The sequence below is a fragment of the Platalea leucorodia genome (assembly GCF_965183815.1).
Source record: "Platalea leucorodia genome assembly, chromosome: 10".
Classification (NCBI taxonomy): Eukaryota; Metazoa; Chordata; class Aves; order Pelecaniformes; family Threskiornithidae; genus Platalea; species Platalea leucorodia.
In genome coordinates this window covers 23,301,522-23,319,774 of record NC_138832.1, presented here as the reverse complement: position 1 = coordinate 23,319,774, position 18,253 = coordinate 23,301,522, and the positions used below count along the sequence as shown (strand labels likewise).

Below are 18,253 nucleotides of genomic sequence, written 5' to 3'. Positions count from 1 at the left end.
TACCAGTAGATGCATGTTAGGTCCAGGAAGATGGTATATGAATTCCTGCAAAATCTGGAAAAGTGCTGGTGAAAGCCAGTTTTTCTTCTCCTGCAAAAATGTCAGCAGCATTCTGCTTGCAGCCAGCCGATGTGCTGCGTCCGTCAGTCCCCAGGGAGCAGACTGCTGCGTGCACGCCCGCAACCCCTGTTTGTGCCTGCATTGCAAGCTGCTGACCCTTTGGGCAGGCTGTATTGCTGCTGAACCCAGGCCGAGCATTAAAAAATTCTATCTGTAGCCAAGGTAACAGCTCCTTTTGTACCCCTTATTTAAGGTGAGCGCTGTGTGCAAAGTTAGTATCTCCCCCCGGCCCCATTTAAGTTTGGGTTTCTTCACAGCAGTTTTGCTATCAGTTAGTAAATGAGGGCTGCTCCAGTTTCCTTTGTGTGGCTCTAAAGACAAGGCACAATCCACAGTCTCAGAAAACATCATCTTTTTTTTTCTTTTCATACGTTGGATCGCATTTGTTCCATCAGCTATACAGGCAGATGGCCTAGGAAAGTTTCAGCAGGACTCCGATGATATGCTACCAAGAATTACCAAGTTTCTTTTTCCCACTGATGCGTGGAGTGTTGCCTGTGCCTAAGGAATAAGGTCTGTTGGCTGTGGTGGTATTTCTAGTACCCAGCTATCTGCTTTCAGCAGCAGTTAACATATTTCCAAATAAACCCCTGTCTGCTTTGAATACGACCTACTTTCCAGAAGCTTTGCCATCCCTTTCTGTTGATGTCTGAAAATGTTTCAAGGTTATGGGGCCTTTTTTTGTTGAACATCTGGCCAAGACATTTCTGTGAGGGAGGATAACTCAGGGTGATTCTTCTTGAGATTATCACCTAGTTCTTCCCCTGCTTGATACGCCTGCAGGAGATCGCCAGCAATGCCAGGCCAGCCATCGGACAGACAGGAGCTCGCTGATCAGCATTCACTGTATTTATTGGTTGTTCCCAAACATTTCGAGCAAGGTTTCAGCATCCACCTGGCCTTTTGAAACCGTGGGTGTCCGCAGATCTGTGCAGGTTGGAATCACCCCCTTGTATCCCGTTGCTCACTCCTCTCATAAAGGTGACCTGCTGCTCAGCAGATGGGTGGGATGGACTGAGAGCTGCTGGTGGGAGCAGTTCCTCCAACGTGAACGTCCTTGTCGTCTTCCCACTGGCTGCATCTCCTAGGATTTTTCCAAGGGCTTTTGCAATGTGAGCCAAGCCACGGGTCTGTCTTTGCAAATGGGCATGTGGGCAGCTGGGTGATTACCTGGTTGATGGTTTGTTTGCGTGCAAAGAACCAGATATTAGTATGGTCATTAATATGACTATATTGGACTCTGTGACTCTGTTAGTAGGACTATAACGCACTAGTCATGAATACACTTCAGCTGTCAGGAAAGGAGCGATGGCACTGGTCGGATCCAGCGGCAAAGCTCAGACCCTTCCCTGGTTGCCAGTGTAAGTTCCAGTGCCCCAGACTGAGAAATCCCGAATGCATTTCCATGACCACCACAGCTTGGAGAACTGACGGGACTTCAGAGACCTAGTTTGTGAAAATAAGTAATTATAAAGGGCTGCATTCGAATGTGCTTGACAGATGTTATCGTCACCAGTATGGGTATATTTAAGTCTTTCTTCCAAGCAGGAAACTTGCGCTAAGATTCAGGAGGGCTGCATGAATAAGAGCAGCAGCAGCAGGTGGCGAAGCTGACACTATGGCAGCCAGCCTTCATTCCTGGCAAACGTCTTGCAAAGCAACTCGCGTGGGAAAATTTTCACAAATAAAATTGGTTTCGGAGCTTCACAAATAAATCTCTTTGGCTTAGATTTTGCCATCAGAGACAGCACTGGTCACTTCCTAATATCACCACTGAGTTATTTTCTGGTGCTAGGAAGCGAGAAGTTTAATCAGATGAAATGGCCATGTCAACCGTTTCAGTGCTCAATAAGCTGAATACTGAAGTACCAGTGGACGTGGGCAGGCACTGCAGAACACTTCCAGAACCTGTGGCAGAAGGGGAGCGCTGAGTTAGTGTGGATGTCCACGGTTCCTGATAAAGAGCCACTGGGAGAGCTCAGGATTTGGATTTTCTTTGCAAAGCTGGGTAACTTTCAGCTATTGGATTAATGTCAAACTCCCCTAATGAATTTTCTGCCCGCGTTTCCTGAACCAGAGGTGGAGACGTTGCAGCGTGCATGAGGACAAAGCGGTGCTTTCCTCAGAAGAGCCTGTCGGTTGGTTACCCTAGTGCAAAAATGCCTTTTGGAAAGGAAGGAGGGAATAAACTGTGTGGGAAGCAAGCACTGGCCTCAGTTTGACTTACCATATGTCTATAATCAGGAAAGAAGAATACATATTCCAGTATGCTAACCGTAATTACCAACAAATGAAGTCAATCCTTGATGATAGTAGCATTAAAAGATGTTGCCTTAAAGGCACAGGGTCTACTTCTCACCCTGAAGTTGAGAGAGTTTGACACAGAGATGCTTTAAATTTGCAAATCATAGTACTTAACATCCCGGACTGTGACACACAGCATTAATTATGATCATAGCTCGTTATGTTGGGGGATGCTCGAGGTGCTTATCACGTAATAGAGGAGGATCTTGGTTTTTCTGTGCTGGGTAATAGCCTGGATTTCCCCAACGGGCTGAAGAGCGCTGTGGCGTTAGGCTGGAAGTGACAGCGTGGAGTATGAAGGGTTAACACGGTTTCTGCACCACATCACGCTTTTCTTTCACCAGTAGTCGACCAGTCCTTGGTGGGGCTCCCTGTTTAGTGCTTTCTGACAGCGCAGAAAGATCAGTGACTGCATGAAACACATTTAGTTTTCATTTGCACTTTTTATGCGTCTCTTGTAATCAAGAGGCAATGCAAACTCCAGCTTGTGGTTTATTGCTATTGCTGTCTTCCCTTGAGCTCTCGGAGCAAAGCAGGTTGGATGAGAAGCAAAATGAGACCAGTTTAATAGCAATAGCCAGACAGTCAGCCCGAAATAGCCATGCTATAGGAGATAGAGTAAATAAAGCAATCCTGTCAAACTCCATTGCAGTTCAAGTTTCCAAATGGGAAGATAAAAGAGACATTTCTGAGCCCTTTTAGTGTAGGAAGGTCTAGTTCCCATATCGCTTCTGTTAAAAACATTGAGGTAATCTTTGCACCAAAACAACGGCCCTGCTTTTATTACAGGCTAAATAGGTCTCACAGGGCTCGCTGAAAATCTTGTTTGCAAACACAGAGCAGCACTGGGACAATTCGTATTACTTCAAGTGCTTTTTTGACCCACAAGGAACACTGTTTGACTTTCGCAGCACCTCCCACCCCTTCTTTTTTCCTCCCAGTAACACAGATCTCCATGAAATGCCATGTCTTGGGTCAGGCCTGGGTCCAGCCTGCAGCAGGGTGGGAAAATGGGTCAGGCTGCGTTTCACTGTTTTCAAACAGCAGCTCGGGAGAGACGGGGAGGTGTGCTGCTAGCTGAGCTAGTGAGATGGCATAAAACGAGCATGAAGGTGACCAAAGAAAACACACTGGCTCGGTCACAGCCCCGAAGCAAAGAATAAAATGAAGTTTTCAGAGAGCAGTGTTTCCGCAGCCCCGCGTTCCTGCCCCGCTGAGCAGTCGGTGCTGTCTGCAGACCAGAGGTTTCTGCGGGTCCAGACCGCAGAGCACGGCAAGGAGGTTTGAGCCTCCCGTCAGTCTCCTTGGCTAGCAGACAGCTGAACACCAAGGATGAATTCCAGCAATTGACAGGATGTATATTAAAAACAGTTATAAAAAAGTACTTTAGCTTTCAGATATGGCACATTCAAGAAAAGAAAACATTCCTTTTAATAGTCAGAATAGCCCTGAATGCATTTGCTCGGCGGCCCCTTTGCAGGGACGTGCACATGCCAGTTACGTGCCCTGAGCGCGGTTTTGCAGGAGACTCGTGCCGATGGGCCGTACGGACCGGAGCCAGCAACCTGCAGCAGCCTGCTGCCGTCCGGCTGCCTCGTCGCTGCTCGGTGTGCAATAGCAGAGAGGGAAGAGCAGACCCCAGAGAGGTCGCGGGGACGCAGGAGGTGCAAGGAGAAAAACATCAGGGTCAGCCAGAGGAGCCAGCTGGAGGAGGCTGGGAGAAGGCTTTAGGTTGTTAGCTGCTAATTCAATGGTAAAATCCAGAAAGAGCTGAATTTAGAGTCCTTCACAGTCTGTGTTTGCCTTTCTGGGTAGGGAACAGGTTTAGCCTACTCATATAGCCATACAGATAAGCAAAATGCTATACAATATCCTCTCGTGTCTAATTTATCACTCCTGTAATTGCAGTGGGTGTAAATTTGGCCCACGAGCAAAACCTCAAAAGCTGAAACTCTAACCCTCCTCCTGCTGTGGCCTTTCAGCAGCACAGCTTTAAGCCCCTGGGAGCAAACTGAGACCAGAAGAGCCGAGTGACGTCTCTGTCCCCGCAGAAGGGTTTCCCGTCTCTTCCTGTTATTAGTTCTTTGGAAACGCACTCGCCCTCGCCTCGCTGCTTCGCGGCCAATGTGACTGGGCTTGAGGTGGAACAAGGCATCAAAATGCCACTGATGTTCCGCTAAATACATTGAACGAAAATAGCATTTCCACATAAATGCTTTCAGCTCCAGTCCTCCCCCACTCGGCTCCCACACTGCAGCTTCATGGAGCTGGCAAGGATGAATCAAACATCTCTTTCCAAACTCGGGAGACAGACACTGCTGAATAATTTGGCAGGAATCTGCCGACCTCCCCGGCACAGCTGTCCTTGTGCAAGGAGGAGTTACGTAAACCCGTATCGCAGAGATTTCGGCTCCCCTCTTCCCATGGCAGCCCCTGGGGAAGCTTGTAACAAGCAATTTGGCCCATCCTAGGAAGTCTGCGGTAGGAAAAGACTGGCCGAGGTTGTGTCGCGGAGGTGGTGGTGTATCCCCCTGTTTCCAGTACGCTCCATCCCTCTTTGCATTTTCAGGTTGCGCTGTGCAGGCCCCATTTCCCTGCTCCTAAAGGCTGGCTCAGCCCAAGCTGCTGTGCCCGACGGGGTGAGAGCAAAGCTCCCAGTCACTGGCATCCAACCACTTAGCAGGGCTTAGATTTATTTTCCGATACCACAAACATTTAGGACAAAAACATTCAAAAGGGTTCATTGAGTTTTCGGGTCTCATTTGGGCAGAAGAGGCCCAGTTTTGCAAGGCGCTCAGGCTCCACAGAGGCCGATGAGAACGGTGCGTAACTGTCCCATCTTAAAATCAGCCTGCAGTAGGGTTAAGTTAAATGAACAAATGCTACGGAATACTGTCCCCTCGGTGTTCATGAAAAGCAGGCTGGGCTGCTTTCTTCAAAGGGTCGCTTTAAGGTAAATTACATTTTAAAAATGTAGGCTCTGAATCTTTTTTTAAAAAGCCAAAGAATGTTGAAAGCCCTTATGACTAAAGATACCCAAAGACACGGCAGAGTGGCAGCATGCCATGCTCTCATTGCTCACGGCAGGCTGGGCAGAGCGAAGATGGAGAGCAGGCAGGCAGGAAAATCAGGACGGATTTCAGGAGTACATTGAAAAACTCTGCTCGCTCCCTGTGCTGCCTCCGTTCTGCTCGGCAGTCGCTGCCCAGGGCAACGAGAAATCATCGGAGAGGGCGCTGAGACCCACACCTTAGTGCAAAAGACAACTCGGCCTTTTCCAAATCTCTTTCTTTGCCAAATCGTGGGTTGGTGTTTGGGGGCAGTTATTATGGACCCTGGCTTAGTCTTTTCCCAGTTTCAGCATCAACTATTCACTATTCATCAACTGTTTCAACATCAACTATTCACCAAGTTGTGGAGCTTGCCCGTCGCTGGGTCTCTCTTCAGCCTCATCCTTGGATCCCCATTCTCCTTTGATACCTGAAGAACACATCGTCTTCGGGGCAAAAATAGTCTGTAAGGATTGCTGCTTTTTACGCTGAGCACGCTGCTACCTTGCTGCCTTGTCTGTGTTACGTTTCAATTATTAGTCGTTTCAGGCGAGCCCTGGCTTTGCTTTATCTGTGTGTACACAGCGTAATACTCTCGGCCTTCCAGCCCCGTGAGTGCTTGCGAGGGCTGTTGCTTCACCGGCGACACTCCTCGCTCCGAGCCATGATCTCGGGTAGGGAGGAGTGAGGGGAGAAACCCCTCGTGCGACATTGCGCCGTCACCCCTGCTCAGTGCAGGAGGAAGATATCTCAGAAAACTTCTACTGGGATGATCTGTAAAGCTGCGGTGGGGACGGCGTGACGATCCCAGCGGACGAGCCGCCCCGTTGCCTGTTGCTCAGGCCGCCCTTTGCCTCGCAGGAGGGACGGGGGGATCTGCGCCGCGCTGCGCCTGCCACCCGCGGGCTGCGCCTGCCGCCTGCAGAGCCGCCTCTGCCGCCCTCTGGTCTGCCAGCCCCCGGTCCCGAAGCCCGGGTCACGCTAAGCTAGCCTTACAAGCCTTTGAGCTGTTAAAGAGCCACCATCAAAGGCTTTCAATGTGTCTTTCACTGATTACTTATTTACAGGTCCCAGTTGCCCTGTAAAATAAGCAAATATCGTTATCCCATTACAGAGATGGGGAAGGACTGAGGGAGGGATTGCATTTCACCCGAAGGCCCGCAGCCAGTCCCTGCCAGCGCTCAGAGGACCTGACTGCATCCGTGTACTCGGAGTGCGTAATTCCTCCCCGACTCAGCTGGAAACCTTTCCCATTGGAATATGCAGGATTTTGGTTACCAGGAGGACCAAAAACTTACATGTGCAATGCGAAACTTGTAAGAGATTATTCTGTGGTTGGCATCTTTTATATTGTCAGCTCGTAAGAGGGATCTAATGACTCATGGCTGGAAAAGGCTCTTTCTTCACTTGTGTTTTACAGATGATTTGTTTTACGCATGAGAAGTAGAGTGTGACCTAGCAGAGAGTAAACCATAGAACTTGAAAAAAATGTGCCATCCTAAAATTGTAACCCTTGCTTAAGACCTCCCCATCCATCCTTGCACGCCACCTGCTAAGAAATACAAAGGAGGACTTTCTGAAATGCAGGGAGATGGCTGGACGCAAAGCTAACGGGAACAAATTACCTGGGGGACAGCCCAGGCCAGGTCCTCTCAAGTGCTCAGCTGATGGAGGGGCGAATTTCCTCCTCACGTGCTATGGGCTGCTTAAGCCGTTGAATAGCTTTTAAGTCTAATGCCATTTTGCACTAGCAATCGACTGCACAGGCAGATTGCCCTCCTTGTGATTAATACGGTATCTCCTCTGCAGCATCACGGGAGGGTTTGCCTCTTAGAGGGTCTTGCACAACCGCAGCGTGCAAAGGCAGTGCCTGGCACACGTAGCCATGGCCTGGGGTACTCGTGGCAGAAAAAAGCTAGAGGGCAGGAGGAGAAAGCAGAACTAAAGACAAGTAGAAGGCAACTTAATGATAAGAGTTATTGAACAGTCTGATGTACAGGTGCAATCCTTTCTATAGGTAGCTATAGCCACTGCAGTAATTTGGGGGTAGGTGCATAATTCATTGTGGAAGCCGCGTCCCAGCTTCAGGTGTTTGGGTTTTCCAATAAAAGTTCAGCCTTGGTTTGCTTATGATGGTCACAAATGAGATTTTTGTCTTTCAAACGCAGCTAGAGAAAGTCACCTCCCCCCTTCAGAGAGGGGACGGTGAAATGGGGAGATTTAAGTCGTAGTGAGAGCAGGAGAAAACGGCCCGAGCAGGTCACACAGACAGGTACGTCCCCCTGAGCGCAGCCACCGCCGCAGGCACGAGCACTTCAGCTGTAAACCTCCGACACAGCGAAGGCAGAGAGCAGAATGGTGGTAGCTTTACGTAATGTGTCACAACTTTGTTTTGTGCTCCCATCAAATATTACTTTTTTTGGCTTCATCTTTTCCTTGTGAATCCTTAGTACGTATTACGTGAACAGACTGCAGAGCATTATTCAGAAAAGCTTAATTAACCTCAGCTAGGGAAAGAAAAGGAAATCATAGAAGCTGTAGGGTAAAAGAAGATCATATTTAGACAAATAAGTGCAAATGACCTAGATGCATCAACTTCCTCAAGAGCCATGCGACGCAGTCTGGATGCCGGCTGCGGAGACTGCAGGTTTCTGCCACTGCTCCCCGTGTTGCCCTCCTGGTCTGCGCTGTGGGGCTCCTCCCGTACCGGCCCCGAAGTCCGTACGGGTCCTGCCTGCCCTCACCCCGTTCCCTCCTCCATCTGTCACCTCTCTCTTAGACACCATCCAAATGCGGAGCTGGGAAGGACCCCAGGAGGTCGGCCGTTCCCTTCGCAGGATTAAGTATACTCAGATCATCTCTGCTGGATGTTTGTCTAACCTTATTTTTGAAAACCTCCAAGGAATGCTGTCCCAAGACTTCCCTATTTTGTCTGTTCTAGTGGTTAACTACTCCTATGGCTAGAAAGACTTTTTTCCAAGTATCTAATCCTGTTCTCCCTTGTGGTAAATTAAGCCAAGCCACAATCAAAATAGAGAATAATTGAAGCAGCTTTCGCATATTGGAATACCAATAGCACATTCCCTTTTATTTATGTCCTTTCTAGATTAAACAACTCCATTTCTTTGGCTTTTCCCCACTAATCAGGTTTTGAGAATCTTTTTTTGTCTTTTCATATTTTCTTGCACTTCTCTGATTTAACTACAAAAAATAATTTTGTATGACATTCAGAACCGGACAGTGTAAACCGGTCGTCATCCTGGCTTAACTATGGACAGGACAATATAGAATACTATACTAATATAGCCAGCATATAAACGAAGGTGAATGCTATAGCTTAATAATTTCTTCCTAATTCTCTCGTACGTTATCCGTGGGATAATCAGGAGTAATCGCAGCAGCCTGTCCCATTTCTGCCCTTCCCTACGCCTGAGCTCCTTTCCACAGTGTGGCTACTTACATAGCTGATAAATCTCCATTTTGGTGTACACGCTTGTGTTGTCCTTCTGCCGTGTCGTACTTGCCCCAGTCTGGTTAAACAATCCATTTTCACCCTCAGCCACCCATCTGCTTTCCTTTATCTTGTGCGTGCTTGTTTGATTCAGCTTACGTGCTCGAAGAAAGGAAAGATAGTCCTGCGCTTGACAAAAACGCTGTACGGAACACCAAGGTTCGTTTCTCGACACTGCGACGGGCTTTCTGTCTGCGTCTTGCAGAAATGACACAAGGCAGCATTGCTTCCATTGCCTGCCTGTTCCCTGAATTTTTATTCTCTTGTCCACGTACATAAAAAGCTCCTTAAAGCAGAGCTTTGGCCTTGTTTGCTGTACACCTCTCGTATAGCCCAGATGAACTCCTAAATTTTATTGAAATCAATTACAGTGTAAGCCAAGTGCATTTGCCCATGCTTCGCTAAGGAGTTAAATAATATATGTTATTCTTTAAGACCTGTATGAACATATGTGATAAAATATCTACGGATCAAATAATTATGTTTCCCATAATATGGGTGTTAGAATTTAGCCATTTAGGAAATAATATCCATTTATTGAGTGTTGGCAAGAAGAGGGGAAGAAAGGAGAAGAGGCAGTAGGAAATGCCTAACCCAGTAAAAATGACATTATCCAGTTACAGTTATTAATCTGCTATATGGACTGAACTTTCTCGAAACCAGGTGTGCAAAGTGTCTTCCATCTGCAGACACGTTATTCACGGAGATGTTTACGTGCTCTACCAGTCTGAAAAATAGAGGGTCTCTTAAAATCTTGGGGTGCCGGTGCCGGAGTTTATAGTCAACGAGTGGGGAGTGGTCCCTTCTTTTGTGCAAGTAGGAAGGAAACGCACTGTTGGCACAGGGCGGCGACCTGCCCTTGGGTGCTGTCGGCATGGACTTGCTCTGAGCTCTTCACCTTTCCTGCGCCTTTTTGAATGGTTTCCTCTCCCTCCGTGTCAGCCCCTCTCTCTCCGCTGGGCCTCCCCCCGCTCCAGGCGCTGTTCCTCCACCAGAAAGTTCCTGCCAAGCGGGAGGCTGGGAGCTCTGGGGAGGCCGATGGGAGGGAAGATGATTCATTTCTTCTCGATTTCGTTATTGAAGGTTCTTCTCAAAATGAAAGTAGAAGTGGAAGGCAGGAGCTCTGCGCTTACTGTCCTTCCCTCGTTCGCCCACGTGCTTACTCGATGCTCAAGGAGAAAACCGTGGTGCTGCTTCTTCGTGTGTTTTCTGCAAACAGTCTCGATAGCTCAGCTTGTTCCTTCCCGCTGTTGCGTTCTCACCAACGATAATATTCTTTGGGGCCATTTTATTTCCAAAAGCACTTGTGTGATTCCATTATCTCCTCATGGCTCCTTCGGTAACTCCTAGGCAACACCGTTATCTTCACATCCAATACTCAGCAACACCTGCAAAACACAGGCGCCTCTCAGACGCGCTGCAGAAGCCTGGCGGGAGGCAGCGATCGTCCCGGCTGCAGCCTGGGAGGGGAAGCGTACGGAGCCGTGCAGTCAGACGTGTCCAAGCCCCGTGTGTTGTCCTCTGGAAATACAATGACAACACAAAGCCGTTAAAACATGTACTTAGCATTAGGTATTAAAAATAGCTTGTAATGTTTTCTAAATCAAAATTGGAGAGATAAGAGAGGAAAAAATGGTATGTGTAAGAAAAAAGCTAATGCAGAGCGCCTTGTATTTTCAGAGCCAGGTGAGGAGGGTTGTGATTATTCTTGTAATACCTTTTACGAACAAATCTCTACATAATCATGAATATTGCATAGAAAGTACGTTTGATCCCACTTCACCCACCTCACTCACAAGGACAGTCTGTTCAGTGTTGTGTTCTGGAAGTTTTCATCAGCAGGGAGTCGGTTCTCCCCGGCTGGGAAGAAGAATAGTTGCTGCTATAGCTAATTTCAGGAATAGTTGCTGCTATAGCTAATTTCAGGAATAGTTGCTGCTATAGCTAATTTAAGGAGCACATCTTTTTTTCCTATGAGATTTGTTATCAAGTTTTTTTTTTGAGAATGTGGTGAAGATAAATGCTATTTCTAAGAACTAGTCCAAGGCTCAAATTTAAACACAGTGCACAGTATTGATTTAATTGAACAAGTTTTGTGTGATGCTTACAGCCCGTTCCCAGCACTTCACGGGGCGCAGAGGGAGAGGAAAGAAGCAATTTTCCAAGTTCGGACAAAACAGGAAAGATTTTCTATCGTGTATTCGGCCTGAGATATCCTTTTCTCATGTTTTGGACAGCATCGCTACTCAAAGCCTACATATTAGAGGAAGATATTTGTACAAGACATTAGTTAATGGGATTTTTTTCCCCTCTAGAGCATCCCAGAGGAAGGAGCCAGGTTTTAAAGACTACGAGCTTCTGGACAGTGCCCTGTCTCATGCTAGTTAATACTGTCTGGCAGATCCACGAGCAAGCTTGCTAAAAAAATTATGATGTACAATTTATTTTCCAAGATGAATGATTCGTTTAAAAGAATACCTACTGCTTATCTTTAAAAAACCTCACTACTAAATCTTATTTGAGTAAATAAATGCTGTACATTGATTTTATTTTTCCTCTTAAATGAATCCTTTGACATAGCATTTATCTTTAGGGCACTCTCAGAAATCAAAAAGTATTTAAGTTAAATTAATTTAATACACCTAAATATTGGCTTTTGAGAGTGGGCAGACGAAGGAAATCTTGATTGTGTGTTGCTAAATTTGGCTTTTTAAATATGTATGCCTTGTAATTTGAATCGCCTTATGTGGCCATGACTATGTAATTAACATTCTGGTTTCTGATGATCATTTTTTGTTATCTGTTCCTATGAAGACATAGAGATGTGGGACCAACGCACCTCTTACACCAGCATAAATCAGGAATAGTTCTAGTAAAGGCAGTATAAAATTGGATGGGCAAAGCCAAAATAAGTATGAAGAGGGTAAGGAGGAAAACAGGAAATTATCTGGTTTTTACTACAGTTTATCAGCATCCGCAATTTCACGTCTATGATTGAGCAGTTGACACAGTAGATCTCAAAACGCTTTTTTTTCATGCCACCTCCACTTACTGCTGTCTGCCAGCTGCCGTGACGGCGTGCCCTCCGTGGTTTGGCAGGGGGGATCGCGGTAGCCGATACACAGCACAGGCTGCTGCCGGCACGGAGCCGAGGTGGCGCGGGGCATGCCAAACAGCCACGGCGCTGTGGGTGTTCTCATATGGGTTCTGAAAAATTAATGAAGGCTTTTCCCTTCCTAATGCAGAGAAATGAGCTGTTGCTGAAAAACAAGAATAATCAACTTAGAAAGGAGATGAGGATGGACAGGTTTGGTTGTAAAGGTTATAAACAGCAAGGAGGGAAAAAGAAAAAATTGAAGCTGGATCAAGAGGTTAAAACCAGGGCATAATGGGACAGAGATAGGGTAGGAGTTCTTTGAACTGAGCATCAGGGTGTTTTTCTCGCCAATGAGTTGTCTATGAATGGGAAACGGGTGCCAAGGAGAAGGGGCAGAGACCCATCTCCCCTGGCTCTGAGAATGTGTCTGGAAAACAGAGATCTGCCCTGCCAAACATGCCCGAGCTGATTTCTCAAGATTTATGCTTCTACACAGCCTCGTTTGCAGCGTAGGAATCCCATCAGGCCAGTGGCCTGTATTGTCCGGTTTCTCGTCCTATGGAACAGAACTTCCCATCATGGCAAATGATGGACCTATGTTACCTACTCAAAGCATTTCTTCACGCCTACAAGCAAAATTTTGCAGCATGAGGATTTGTATTTTGTTCTTTTATGCCTATGATCTACCCTATTTGTTCAGCCAGCGACAAATGTACTCACGGCAGATGAGGCTTGAAGAGTCTGACCAGGTTTCACCATTACTTCTTTCTTCAGCCCTCCCGTGAATTCCCTCCTAAGTTTAGGCTCTGTAAGTATCTTACGATGAACCCATCTCTCCTTTTCTCCCTGTAGGATCTGATACGAAGAGATATTCTGTATTACAAAGGTCGCATAGACATGGATAAATACGAAGTGGTGGATATAGAAGACGGGAGAGATGATGACTTCAATGTCAGCATGAAGAATGCCTTCAAACTTCATAACAAGGAGACTGAGGAAATGCACTTATTCTTTGCAAAGAAACTGGAGGAGAAGTTACGATGGCTTAGAGCTTTCAGAGAAGAAAGGAAGATGGTAAAAGAAGATGAAAAGATAGGTGAGGAATATGAAATGAATCTGAAAGCAGATTGTTGGTCATGCTTACTTTAGCCCCAACTGTTGGAGAAGCCCACTTTTTTTGTAGTAGAAGTACAGTTCAACCTTGTTCAAATGTCCTTGGTTGCTCTCATAGTCATAAATAGGTCTCTTTCCAGTTCAGTTACTGTTAATTTTGGCCCTCAATAAACTAATTCTGCCCATAGCTTCAAGCCCGGACCTCCGTGGGTATTGTGGGAGACGGAAGTCTTTGGCCATCTGACTCCAGAGTGTCCTGGCTGCATCATTTCTGCTCTGGTTAAGCATGTCTCGTGCAGGGTAGGAGGGTGGCGAAGTCCATGACTTATCAGCCGTGCCCTTCCCTCAGCATCAGCCCATAAATTGACTGTAAGCAACGTCAGTTCAGGCTCAGTTTGTGTTGCTCAGCTGTAAAGCACTGGGCGTATTTATGATACTGTATAAATAATAATGGGTCTAATCTTACTTTTCATACAGCCCCTGCACAAGTGAGATTGTAAAGAGGCCTGCCCTTTCAAGGAAGATTTGCTTTTCAGTAGAATACCTGCCCGTACACCCAGCTCGCGGGGTGATGCTTTGCCACCTAGGGTGTTCTGTGTTTGCCAAACAGTGCAGAACATTCCCCCTCCCCAACAGAAAAAGCGGTTTTGTAAGCAATCTTCTGAATTGTGTTTGCCGTGTTCCCTTTTTCAGGCTTTGAAATTTCTGAAAATCAAAAGCGGCAAGCGGCAATGACAGTAAAGAAAGTCAGTAAGCAAAAAGGTAACCGGCAACATGCACTGTGCCTGGTGATGTGAGGGTGGAGCGGGCTGGGCTGAATCCTGCTGGGTTAGGATCCAGCGTCCCCCTTGAATTTCCCCCTCCCCTTTCTCTTTTTTTATAAAATACCGTTTGTGCTTTGTATCCTTTCTTAATGTATCTGTGGGCCAAATTAATCTCTGGTCTAATGTGGTTGAAGCCAGTGGAATTTCACCAGAGATGAATTTGATCTCGTGTCTCCAGTCTGATGTCCAGAAGCTGTCCCTGGGGGCAGAAATCTCTCTCGGTTGTTTATCTCAGGCCGAAATGGCAGTGAGTGCGGAGATGTGTAGGGGTTCTGCTAATTCCCAAAGTCTCCCATTAGTGAAGAAAGATAGATGGCTAAAATACTGGAGATGGTGAGGGATCTACCCCTTTCCTGTGTTTGGAAAGGGGACGCTCACGTTTCCTGGGGCTACCTATAACTTTTTAAGGACAGGACAGTAGCATCAGCTCTAGGAAATAAAGTATCTTAGTAAAGACATTATATCTCTCTAACGTCAGACTCATTTCCCCACTCAGGCAGGCTACAGCCAACTACTAAATGCCATGCTAGATATTAAACAGAGTCTCAACTGGCGAAACAGCCAGCGTTAATTATCTCTCGCAATAACTCTTGCAGCTACAGGTTTTGAAATAGTAAATACGGAGGGAAAGTCAGAAGGGTCATTTTTCATGTTTTCCGAAGCTTCACAAAGTCACCGATTCGTTACCAAAGTACCGTGGCACAACTAGGCCTATACACGGGTTTTGAGAAAACTCCTCGCTTCTTGGCTATGGTCAGTTCCAGGCAGATTTGTCCCCGCTCTGTACAGGCATTGGGTTGGTTTTTGCAAAAGTTTAAGGAACCTCTTTGCTTTCTGCCTCACCTGTTTGTTGTCTACTGGCTTTGCTGGTCCAGTAGTGGTTTGCTAGGCCAACTGTGAACTCCTTGGTTTGCTGTGTCTCTCCATTGTCATTAGTCTTCTCCTCTCTACTGACTGCCTATGTTGTCTTCTGAGATGTTCTCGAAAAACTCTCCTGGCCAGATTTTCTAAGCTCGAAGTATGCACACCCCCAAAAGCGGGCCCCGGGAAGGCGCACCTTACACAATGTACGTGTAGGTCAGGCAGCAGCGGACGCTGCCACGAGCTCGGTGTTGCAGATTCGCCCCTCGCCACTAGCATGCTTGTCCCTCAGCACAGAAGCAACCACGGAGATTATGGCAACTGGAAAATTAGAGAAACTGATTTGCATGATGGCCACGACAAAACCAGTTTTAATTATTATGTGCTGTTCAATTAATTATATTATTAATTAATTAAGGTATCAATTAATTAATAATTGTACTGTTCAGTCATTAAGTGACACAGTTCAAAGGTGCCTGAGCATGCCTACCAGTATTCCCACTTAAATCACTGAACTTGCATCCTGACAAATGTAATATGCCTAACCGTACTTATTTCTTACACAGCAATTGCTCTCGTTTTCTCTCTTTCTCTTTCTCTCTCTTTCTCTCTGAGGTGAAAAAGGAGGGGCTGTTATCTTAGACTTCTCTGACTATAAAATTCATTAGCTCCTAAAACACCAGTCAGTATTTCTTTTATGAAGAAGGGGCTTATGCTGTAACACTGGCAGGTCTTTGTAGGAGATGAAGTCCTCGAGTCAGGCAGACTCCAGTCAGACCCCAAGCACCAAGTTAAGTGAAGCCTGGTTGTTTTACTTAAGACATGAGATCTGAAAAACAACAAATAGGGTCATTAAATTCGTAGCTCTGTTTCTTTTGTCCTACATTGTGGTAATCATAGCCCAGTCTCAGATTAATTAACTTAAGTACCGGCATGGCATGTTTCTCTGAAAACTCCTAGTTTTCTTACGCTGTGGTTTGTCTCTTGCCCACGACCCAAGGAGGGGCAGGAGGCTGCCGGAGCAGGGAGCTGCTGGCATTGCTCAGAAGAGGGAGGAAATTCCCGAGAGCTGGCTTTTAGCGACTGATTGTTTGAATCTTGCCATATGCATTTTACATATATTGCCAACAATTTTTCTGCCAGAGACCTTGGCAGGCACCTGGGGCTGTGCTGCTGAGGCCGAGGCGCAGCTCTCGGGGCCGGGCCGGGCAGACGGGCGTGCCTATGGCAGGCGGTTGCTGCCTGCAGGCACCGCGCGCTGCCTCTGCCCTGCCCGCGCAGCCTCCCGCAGCACGACAGTGGCTTGGGAAGGGGCTTTACCTTGGGCTTGGAGCATCAGTTATGCCTGGAAAGCAGCGAAGCCCGTTAGGAGTAGGAATACTTCCACTGCATTCACCTGAACTATTTATTCATACCTCGCAGGACAGGTCTCAGTGGCTACAGCAGGGCCTGACGGCTCAACAGCTCGACCTGACGTGCCGAGAGCCCTGCTCCGCGTCGGCGGATGCCTATTACAGATTTGTTTCTAGATTATCTCAGCTGTTCCCTCCATCTCTTAAACGGGAAACCATGGTAATTTCCCTGTCACAGAATACTTAAGGACGAGAGAAAAGCCGTGAAGGAGGTGAAATGGAAAATGCAATCAACTTTGTTAGAGGTGAAGCAGAAAAACATTTTTCAAATAGTATAAGCTGCCGCTTATTTCATGCGCTGCTGTACCACACCTCCCAGAAGTATTACCCTGGAGCTGGCTGGCGTGCCTTTGAAAAGGAGGCATTTAAACTGCCGCGGGCTGCGGCAGGCGAGGGAGAGACGCCGCGAGATCAGCTGATAGCAGGAGAAGAAGCCTTAAAACTCTGCTTTTAAACTAATGGAAACTTTATCCAGGTGGTTAAGAGAGGACAGAACTCTCAGTGTTTTGAGAAGTTTTTGACCCCGACGTGCGGGCGCTCCGTGGGGCACGTCAGCCCCCTCCGACGCTCACGTCCGCGCAGAAACGCGTGCGCGCAGGCAGCGCCAGGCTCCCTTCCAAATCGCTTTAGTGATGCGCGAGGTCGGATTTCAGCAATACGCTAGGGTTTGCACTACTTATTGGATTGGGCAAAATGTAATGATATTGGACCAGGTGCCTTAAGACAGCATTAAACCAATTTTTGGCCTTCTTTAAGTCCATTAGGCATAAACTAAAAGGGTCGTGTTGGCTCTGCACTTTACCAACAGATAGAGAAAAAGGCTGTTTGCTGGTTTGTTTTTTCTTTTTGCATTGATTGTTCAAGATTTTGCCTCTCGGTTACTGCCCTTTAGCCTCTTTTCAATGTCAGCGTGGTAACTGGGAATAGAATTCACTGTGGTGTCTCCTAGAAATAGTAAAGTAACAGAGAAATTTATTTGTCTTGACTTACAAAAACAACAAAAAATCCCACAACCCTTTTGAAGCTGCAGCCACTCAGGCGTGCAACTTTTCTGCAGAGGAGTCCCGGTACCACTGAGGACCTTTGCTGCCTGCGCTGACGTGCAACATTAAGATAGCATTGAGTTGCACTTCCAAAATTGTGCTCGTTATTGACTAAAGCAGTGGAAACACGTCTAAAGTTCCACTGAAAATGGATCCTTTGTGGATCCCCAGTCCATCCTTAACATAGACGCAGGGTTATCCCGGGTACTTTTTCCATTTCTAAGTGTCTGAAAACCGAAGGCTCCTTTAGTGCCTCTGCCCATCAAGGGCTTCTGTCCTGCTGGCCACTTTTAATCTCCCCTCCAATAATTGGTGTTTGCAGCTTTCAGAAACATTCGGTTACTTTTCTGATCCCCGGCTTTATCCTCATCTGTCCCCACGCAGGAGAGCGTGTACACGTAAGGGATTTTTGCTCGTGTTCCCAGACGCTGTCAGGCAGGGGTGCCAGGGGGATTAGAGGTTCCGGTGCCCAGCAAGGAGACCCCATTCTTCCAGCACCATTTCCCACTAACGTTTCCATTTTGGAAAATGTGATGTCTGTTCAAATTCAAAGAAGTGACCTTAGTACGAGGTGGGAGGGTTTCCCACCCCAGGAGAGCTCTTCAGACCCGTGCTATGAGCCAGCTCCTTCATGCCCTTCTCTCTGTCCTCTCTGTTCTCCTCTGCGCTGTGCCACAGCTTCACCAAAGCAGATGCCCTCTGACCAGCCTTTAGCCGGGTGGTCTGGGACTTGCGGAAGGAGGGAAACACGTATTCAATCACCATCACCCCTAGCCCTGAGCTTAGAAGGATGCTGTCATTAAATCTGCCCATAAATACTCAGCAATGCAAACCCAGCAGGGGTTAAATCATCAGCCAGCGTGAACTGCTTTGGCCTGCAGTAAAACACCCTCTGAGTCACTGAATTTTCCTGCTAAT

General features: G+C 47.0%; 1 protein-coding gene across 2 annotated transcripts in view; it reads left to right on the top strand.

The window, feature by feature from the left end:
- The window catches only part of ARHGEF9 (Cdc42 guanine nucleotide exchange factor 9), a 194,274-nt gene that overhangs the window by 165,339 nt on the left and 10,682 nt on the right, over nucleotides 1–18,253 (top strand). For both annotated transcript variants that reach the window (XM_082323303.1, XM_082323302.1), the window contains exons 10-11: nucleotides 12,935–13,178; nucleotides 13,889–13,957. In XM_082323303.1, the coding sequence (XP_082179429.1) occupies nucleotides 12,935–13,178; nucleotides 13,889–13,957 (313 nt within the window). The remainder of the gene's footprint in view (nucleotides 1–12,934; nucleotides 13,179–13,888; nucleotides 13,958–18,253) is intronic.